Source organism: Anopheles bellator, chromosome 2, assembly GCF_943735745.2.
Source record: "Anopheles bellator chromosome 2, idAnoBellAS_SP24_06.2, whole genome shotgun sequence".
NCBI lineage: Eukaryota > Metazoa > Arthropoda > Insecta > Diptera > Culicidae > Anopheles > Anopheles bellator.
Window position 1 is genome coordinate 64196906 of NC_071286.1, and position 8388 is coordinate 64205293.

At 46.5% G+C, this 8388-nt stretch overlaps 2 protein-coding genes across 2 annotated transcripts in view; one reads left to right on the forward strand and one right to left on the reverse strand.

The window, feature by feature from the left end:
• The window catches only part of LOC131207862 (ATP-binding cassette sub-family C member Sur), a 37909-nt gene extending 36635 nt beyond the window's left edge, over window positions 1-1274 (reverse strand). The window contains exon 1 of the mRNA XM_058200495.1: window positions 1120-1274. Coding sequence (XP_058056478.1) covers window positions 1120-1274 — 155 coding nt within the window. The remainder of the gene's footprint in view (window positions 1-1119) is intronic.
• A 5874-nt stretch (window positions 1275-7148) lies between these two features.
• Window positions 7149-8040, forward strand: LOC131210857 (RIP-like protein). The gene is made up of 2 exons (XM_058204163.1): window positions 7149-7343; window positions 7419-8040. Exons 1-2 carry the CDS (start codon window positions 7221-7223, stop codon window positions 7911-7913), a joined length of 618 nt encoding a protein of 205 aa, XP_058060146.1. The 5' UTR covers window positions 7149-7220; the 3' UTR covers window positions 7914-8040.
• The last annotated feature ends 348 nt before the right edge of the window (window positions 8041-8388 follow it).

Below are 8388 nucleotides of genomic sequence, written 5' to 3' on the forward strand. Positions count from 1 at the left end.
GGACAATTCAAACTATTAGGTGTAGCAATTAATTCGTGCGCTTGTACGATAGATGGCATTACTCACTAAATATAACAAAAAATTTTTCTTGTGAAATGTGTGTTTGATCTATGCTACTATCATTACGCATCTAACACAGTATAATTTGGTCGAAGTGTAAACAACAGCTGATTTGAGCATTTGAACATGTCATGTTTTGTTTCTGATAAAGTGTTTTTGCGGGGAGTACTTTTTCATTACAGCTTGCACGGCAGAAAAAAATTGTTCTTGTACCGAATCGTCACTGGTGATAAAAAGGGGAGTTATTACAAGATTCATAAACCCAAAAAGGTCTGGTGAACCAGGTCCATATCAACCAAAGCGACATTTTCACTTTCCAACGGTTATGCAGTGCATATGGTGGGATATGAAAGGTGTGATATACTTTGAGCTTTAAAACCCCAATGAAATTGTTGAAGGACAATCCCCTCGACAACACTTAATGCGTTTGAAGCGAGCTTTGGCCATAAAAAGACCAGCATGGAATAAAAGACACGATCAGCTCATTTTTCAACATGAAACCGCCCGACAACGCACGCATCGCAAAACCGGTCAAAACCTATCTCGAAAATCTCGGATGGGATCGCTACTAAAGATAAGAAGTTCTATCGACACGGAATCGAGGAACTTCCTAAAAGATGGAAGAAAGTAGTAGCTAACGAGTGACAATACTTTCATTAGAGTAGTCATACGTTTTGTTGTTGTAATTAGTTCACAAGTTAGTTCGAAAAAAACGCACGAATTTATTGCTACACCTAATATATATGATTGAGTGAAAAAAAACGCGAATCGCGAAACTGAATGCGTAGGATAATATTGACTATACAATTTCAGAAATCGAATCTCAATACCGAACATCGACCCCACAATCTTCTATGTTGTTTTCCTAACCCACTTAAGACCTCTTGGAGCTCGCTTCGAAAGATGCTGCTATAAACCACTGCTCAATGGTTCTCTCCCGTCCACTTCAAACCAGACTCTAGCCGATTTTCTTATTTACCGCTGCCACGTATCGGGTATGCCAAGGCGCTTGGGTATCGACAACAATCCTTAGGAAACCCCGTCGCTGACAATAATCACCTTTTCTCGAACCACCACCAAACGAAGCCGAGGGCCACGAGGCAGCTACCAAACACCAGCGCGTTCACCGTCAAATTCGCCACGTTCAAGTGAAACATCTGCCGACCATCGTCGGTTGTCATCTTGCCCGCATCGATTTTCCACACGCAAGCCATGCTTCGGCCACACCACGGCCAATCGTATGCCTTCTCTTCTTGGCCGACCGGTGTATCTCCGGTTCTCTAACACCACGCACGCACTCGCCAGCCGTAGCAGCACGGATTCACTCCGACGATAGTACAACCACTTGCTGCCACGGCATCGGCACGGATGACTGCCACATGTTGCCAACACGGACTTCCCGAAACCGAACCTTGATCCTTCGTTCAGACTTCGCGCGGTAGTTGTTGACACCTATAAACACCTCGATTGTCTGCGTTTCGGATTTAAACGGCGTTAAGCGGCTCTACCTTTTCGAGGACCGTTCGAGTGATCACTCGAGGGAGGAAAATCAGAGTTTTCCTTTCACTTCCTCACGTTGACACACTTTGAACGTTACACGACTGTCGCGACTGGAAATAGAGAAACCACTTCTAAAAGCCGTGTGCCACAATCCGTCTTCGGATACGTGATCGTTCACGACGGACCGCACGATCAAGACTGGCCGTGTCTGACGAGCTGGGCGGAATTTCTGGCGACCTCCACTCACACAACGCACGGTCAGAACAAATAGCTCCACTCGGTTGGGGAATACCAAACATGATCTTCGTTTCGTCGATGATCGTCGGGGATTATTTGGCGATCTGATTCACCAATACCCACTCAAATAAGGCCACCAATCAGGGCGGGTTCACGCATGCTCCCTGCGTGCCCGTGCACGCGAGCTGTTTTCCCGAGTGCGCGAAACAAATCTGGAAAAGTTCGGGAAAACACTCAAATCCGAGGTCGCCAGACGTATGTTTTCCTTTGCACCCCGCACCGTGGCCCGTGATAAATGAAGGCGAGTAATAAAATTGGATGCACTGTGTCCATGTTGCTCGCTGCTCCAAGAGGGTGTTCGACAGCTCCAGAAATACACCCAACCGGGACATACGGCCCGGGCGGCGCAGGATAAACAACTGGCCCATCTGGTTGTGCTTCGCAGAGTGCAAATCACCACATACACGAACGAACGTCTGACGCGCGGTCTGTTTTGCTCGCCATCCATCACTGGCCTCAACCCGGCGAACACGATCGGGGTCGCTCAAGAGTCGAGAAATTATGAGACGCGCGAACCGGCACGCCAGAGTTGCAATTCTTCGGGTTTGTTGGACATGCTGCTAACGGGGTTGTTTGTTTGCGTTTGGTTAATTCGTGGCTGCCACTGGTTCCGAACCGATCGCCATCTCGCCGGCTCAGAATCTGCTGCACCGATCGGTTAGCTAATAAGTAGTTGGGCTAGAGTTTTGAAACCCAACATTTAATTACATCTACCACAGTGTAGAAATTCTTGATGCATAAGAAGAAATCGACGTTTTTTGCGTGCATTTCAAAGCTATATTTAACAGGTTTCCAATAGTCCGATTTACGTCAAATATGCATCATTTTGTTGGAAATTTATTGATTGGTGGCTTATTGCCCTTTTAGAAATACCTTCTTTGCCTTTTAGAAGGTTTAGTCGATATTGCCGAAAAACTCAAGCAATTCATTTTCATAACCGTGCGTCACATTTCGTTGTCCTGGCGGAACACAAAACCTCTTCCGTTGACCGATTCTGGCCGTTTCTGGTCAATTGCTAGCTTCGAACAGAAGCCGATTGATCGAACAGATTGACAGAAGAGATCTGAATTTAGTGTTTAACTATACAGAAGCAACTCATAATGAACGATTCCTTTCAAGTCCCACCATATAGCCAGTACAACCTTCCTAGCCGTGAGTTCTGGTTTGACCATCATTGGAGCTGCTTCAACACGCTTATACCACGATCATTTTCACACAGTATTGTCGTTTGAATTCCATTCCTCATCCCTAGTACCCATCCGTTTATGGTTCAATGGTTCGATTTCATTCCGTTTGGCCAAAACTTCGCAGATGGAAATTTGAGCCACCATGTTTTTCGGTGTAAATGGGGTGGCGCCCAAACTACAAGGTTCTTTGTGAATCCAGCTTTGGGCAAATGGCATTAAGCTGTTCTTTATGATGATTGATCTTTAGCTTCTGGCTGATGCTCTGATTACTAACATGCCGATCGACTTTGATTATTTCTGGGATTTTATCGATATTTTCGATGATGGGTCTGTCTCTGCAAGGTGCATTTTTAGCATCGAAAATAACTGAAACGGGTCATTCAACTAAAATTTCACTATAGCCAAAGAGTATTGGCACCATAAACACCACGCAAGGTTTCAGCGGCCTAGCTTTAATTTTCGTCTTTTTCAAAGACAAATTGTAAAATGAACCGAATTTTCTCTTAGTTAACCTCCATTGTAACTCACAAATAAACAATGATAGCTTTTTTTTTTAATTTGAATTCACGAGATATTGATCATTAAAGACATCTATCGTGAAAAACGTCGATTTCTTTTTGCCAACCTAATATTTTAAAGGGGTTTAGTATCCAAGGATATTTTTTTTTCAATGTAGTTTTACTGGTCATTATAAGTTACATCCGTCCAACACCCGTTTCTTTATTTAGTATTAAGTAACTAGCCGTATAAAACACGTTAAAAAATAATCCGTCACTGCTGCTGTGCTTATCAACCCACCCAACATGAAGATGATCGTAACCTTGCGTCAGTAGGCAGCAATCCGTTTAGAGACGCATTAATCATTCAAGGCAGCACGGCCGGTCCATAAAGCGTATTGGTTTCCGAATTATTTACGAACGTGTCGTCGCCCGAAAGACGAACGCACCCCGTGCTGATGATGATGCCGTAATGGGTGGCGTACACATTAAAATGTGTGTTTAGCACAGGATGGCGCGGATAGTTCGGCGCGGTAAAGCTCGCGTGCGAGGTCTGCGCTAGCCGAAGACGCCAAGCTTGCCTGTCCGCGTGCGATGGCCACGCGTTTGCGCTGGCGGAGATTGTTTACGCATTAGCATGAAACAAACCCAAATATGTGGACTGTATTTGCACGCCTCGGCCAACCTCGGGGCCCTTCCTCAAACGGGTTGTCAAAACTAAACCGCATCACTTGCCTCCGCCGGGGGCCGCGAGAGTAATCTTCACACGTCAAACGAACCCACCCCACTCTGGTCCGGAAATGATGAGTCGTTAGAAGCACTCCCACGCCGGTCGGTGAAGGGTAGTAATCACTTTGAAGTGTGGCTCACGTCACTCCCGTTCACGGAAGGACCATTTCCGTGTGGGGAGATTGAAAGCCTGTGCTTGAAACGCAACCTGTTAGTCACTTTGCGATTGATAAACTAACGCACCGTTGATGGGCACCCCTGCGGCTAGTGTTTTGTTTCGATGGTGAGGACGAATTCAAAAATTATCTTCTGCCGGACAGAATAACAACCAACGTGGGAACACCAGTTTAGAGCATTTTTGATGGCGTAGCAAAAGATTTCACATCTCAAAACTAGCCCAATTCAGCAACTAACCGATAAGCGCAAATATTATGTGCTTACCCGATTGGGGTTAGACGATTAGGGACACTCCGGTGAGTTTTCCAAAACCAACGCGATACAGTGATTGGTCACCCTTCCCTTATGTTGGGAGCGCCAGCGAGTCCCTGCCCTACGATGCGCCTATCTGCAGCAGCAGGAGCCACACGAAGCGACTTGATAAGCTTCCGTGTCCGTCCTCCAACGAAAGTGATACCCATTGACCGGATGGTTGTATCGATAAAGTTCGTTCCCAAAAACATGGGTACAGTCAGCTGAGTAAGCATGCCACCAACTCAAGACCAGTTGCGCGCAACGGACAGAGCTGCGTCCGGTGAACAATCGAGCGTTAGATTAGCATAAATTTACACCCGGTACCTGGCGACGCCATTCGGGACACCACCGGCCGCTCACACCGGCCGATTCATCAGATTACATTTAAAAGCAATAAAGCTTTCCTACCGAATGGATCCTGGACAGCCATCGTTTCCGGTCGCGCGGCACCCAAAAAACTGCCCAGTCAGCTGCACACTGGCCTTGCAGTAGTGTGTTTATGTTCGTCCACTTCCGGGCCACGGTACGCAGATCCGTTTCTATATCAACAAGCGTGTCTGTATCGGTGTGTGTCTGTCGTAAATCCGCGCTGTTCGGTCGGTCCGGACAGATTTTCCCGCCCCAATGTTCCCGCACAAAACACCACGGCGCACACCACTTGTTTACCGTGTTGATTAAGTATTTAACGTGCTCCGGGAAGTTCGAAAATGGCACGGGGAACCACTCCGAAAAACGTGCATCGCGCGTGCTGGCCGCGATGGTGGTGGACATCGATCGTGCATAACGTACGCCCCGGCCGAAAACATACGATACGAAAACGGATTGCCCTGCCCGGCCACACCGCCATCCGTCTTCCGATAAATACGCCGCCGGATGCGGAAATAGTAGTGGCGGAGAAGCGAAAAAAAAGCGCGATGCAATCTGCTGTTGCATCAACAGTGCGGCCGTTTTGGGGGGCTGCGCTATTTATAGCCCGGTGATTGTGTGCTGGAATGAAAGGGCAACAAATCGCAGATCGAGAACGGGCGAGATTTTGCGCCCTGATATTTCCCTGACCGCCTGGCTGAAGTGAACCGCAGCTCGATCACGTGGGGCGTGCTTTTCTCCGGAAAACTCTTACTTCACCCGCGAGTCGAGCCCACCGCAAACCGGACGGGGAGTCATGGGACTAAAAATAACCGTGGAAACGTTTGCCCTTTGTCCGGAGGCGAGAATTTCTTTTTCGTGCTCATATTTCGCCGTCATATGCAAACCAGGGCCACTGCGTGCTTTCCACCTGTTTCGATGCGCTACACTAATCCGCTGACCACGTGAAGCGACCGTTATTGACCGACATTTCTCAACCCGACGTCACTAGTTTTACGACGGTGGAAAGTAATAACTATTCGTACGGTGAGTGTGGCACATTCGTAAAACAATACCGATAACGATTTTTGTATGGAAAGGAGGGCAAACAACACGAATTTATTTATTTCTATCTAATGCGTAATACAGTTATGTAATATTTCGCATGGCGCAACATATGTTGCAACATGTTTCACTTAGAGTTCGAATTTCACGCATCACTTTTCACTTTGAAAAAACCACGGAAATTCATTCCAGAACCTTCAGGCTACGGCCATTCAACAATGATGATATCACTGTAACTTCAATCACTCCCCTTTCTTCACACGCCTTCAGATATTTCGCCATGGAGTAAAGATTTATTGTGCTTCCCGAGAACACGATTTCGGTCTTATGTTTCAACCACAAGTTAACCTCAAATCCGCGGGCTGCCATCGTGTAGACCCCATCGGCGGCTTAGCATTATCACCGCCGCAATTAAATAAACCTTCGCCACCTAGACTGCACTAATTTGTGGCCAATCTTACACCTTATCGTTTGTGCGACCGGAACGCAACCAAATCGACCGGAAACGCGCGCGGTCAACAGGTTGACTTTAGCAAGACTGTGGCAAACGTTCGTTTCGTTGTGACGAGCGAACGCAAATCGGTTTAATTAGATTAGTACCGTGTTGCCCGTGGTCAAAGTGTTTTCCATTCATTGTCTATATGTCGCTAGGCTCGATTGTGCAACAATTCGAACCGGCGTCATCTGTTTCTACGTTCTCTTTTATTTCTTAGCGGCACCGATTTGAAGACGCTAAGAAAGGGTTTTTTTCTTTTGTATTATAGAGGCTTTGAGCATTCGTCTCTTACTAAGAAAGGGTTGTTTGAAGTATTTGTATTACATTTGCATTTGAATCATTTATGCTTTTCTTCTAACGACTGAAAATGTAAATCCTTTTTCCAATCTAGTTTACAGCGGCACCTGTAGAAGCAGCTGCTCGATCTGCTCGAAATCGCTTTACTCAAAAGCGAGCTGTCAAAAACAGATGTTCGTCGCTTCGTTCCACGAAAAAGGCGCCCGTCGCAAGTGCATCTTTTGTAACTACAATTTTTGCTACACTTTCTTGTCCTAATTTATTCGTTCCGTCAGCATGGAAATAGTAAGCCCAGCTCCATCGTCGTACCAGACTAGTGTGGCACATAAAATTCGCTCCCGAGAAGCTGCCCGTCGCTACAAATACGGCTCACCAAAGCTGATTGATCTAATGCGTGAGGTAACCTGATTTTGTCGCATAACGCATCGTTTCGATTGCATTTTTCTTCTGCTAACGATTCCATTGTACTTGTAGAAATGCCGAATTCGCATCAAAGAATCACGAAATGATCAGTTTCTACGAAAGCGAAACATCGCGAAAGAAGAGAAGGCCTTCGTTGAATCGATCGTACGAGAGGAATTGTCCGAGCTGGAGCAAGACATTGCACTACAGGAGCTGATCTACCAAGAACTCATACAAGACGCCGACCAGTGGCTGTTTTACGAGCAATCGGAAAACTATCTCATCGATGCGTACGAAACTGATGCCGTGTTCTGTCCCATTTGTGAGCGAAGTGTGCTGCAGATAGACGAAACCTCTAGGAGGCTCAACTGTTGTTGCGGTGTACAGTTACGATACGATCAAACGATTGAAGAATTCAGCCGGACGATTTCCGAGACGATTGCACAACACGCTATCCGCTGCGAGAGCAACGTACAGTTCTTCACGGAGCCAGTTGTTGACGAGGCGTATGTACAACTGAACGCCTTTTGTCCTAGCTGTGATTACTACTGCCCCCTGACTTGCTGAACAGCTTGTGCCGTTACTCATTTGTACAACTATTGTTTAGTATCTATATTTTATCCCCACATAACAGAACGACACCGCGGTGATGTTACCCCAGAAAGTATGTTGTAAAAGATTGACCGTTTCTCAAGGAACCAATTGAATGATAAGAAATAAAAATGTAACGCAGTTTACTTAAAATGTAGCGCTTCAAAAATGCTCCGTGCAAAAAGGGCGCCAAACAATTGGTTCGTAGTTTTGTTTTCATTTGGTCGGCGGTACCATTCGTACCCCCCATTGAAACGTCACGCTGACAGCCAGCAGCCACTTTCCGTTCGAGCAGCATGCGTGCACCAACACTATGCCGCACGCAATGTTGGGACGAATTAGTTATTTTCATTCCGATAGCCTGTCCGCGAACACGGGAGAAGGTTACGGTGCAGTTTTGAGAAGCTTATTCCGATTCATCTCGGCTCAGCAGCTGCGTCGGCCACGACGA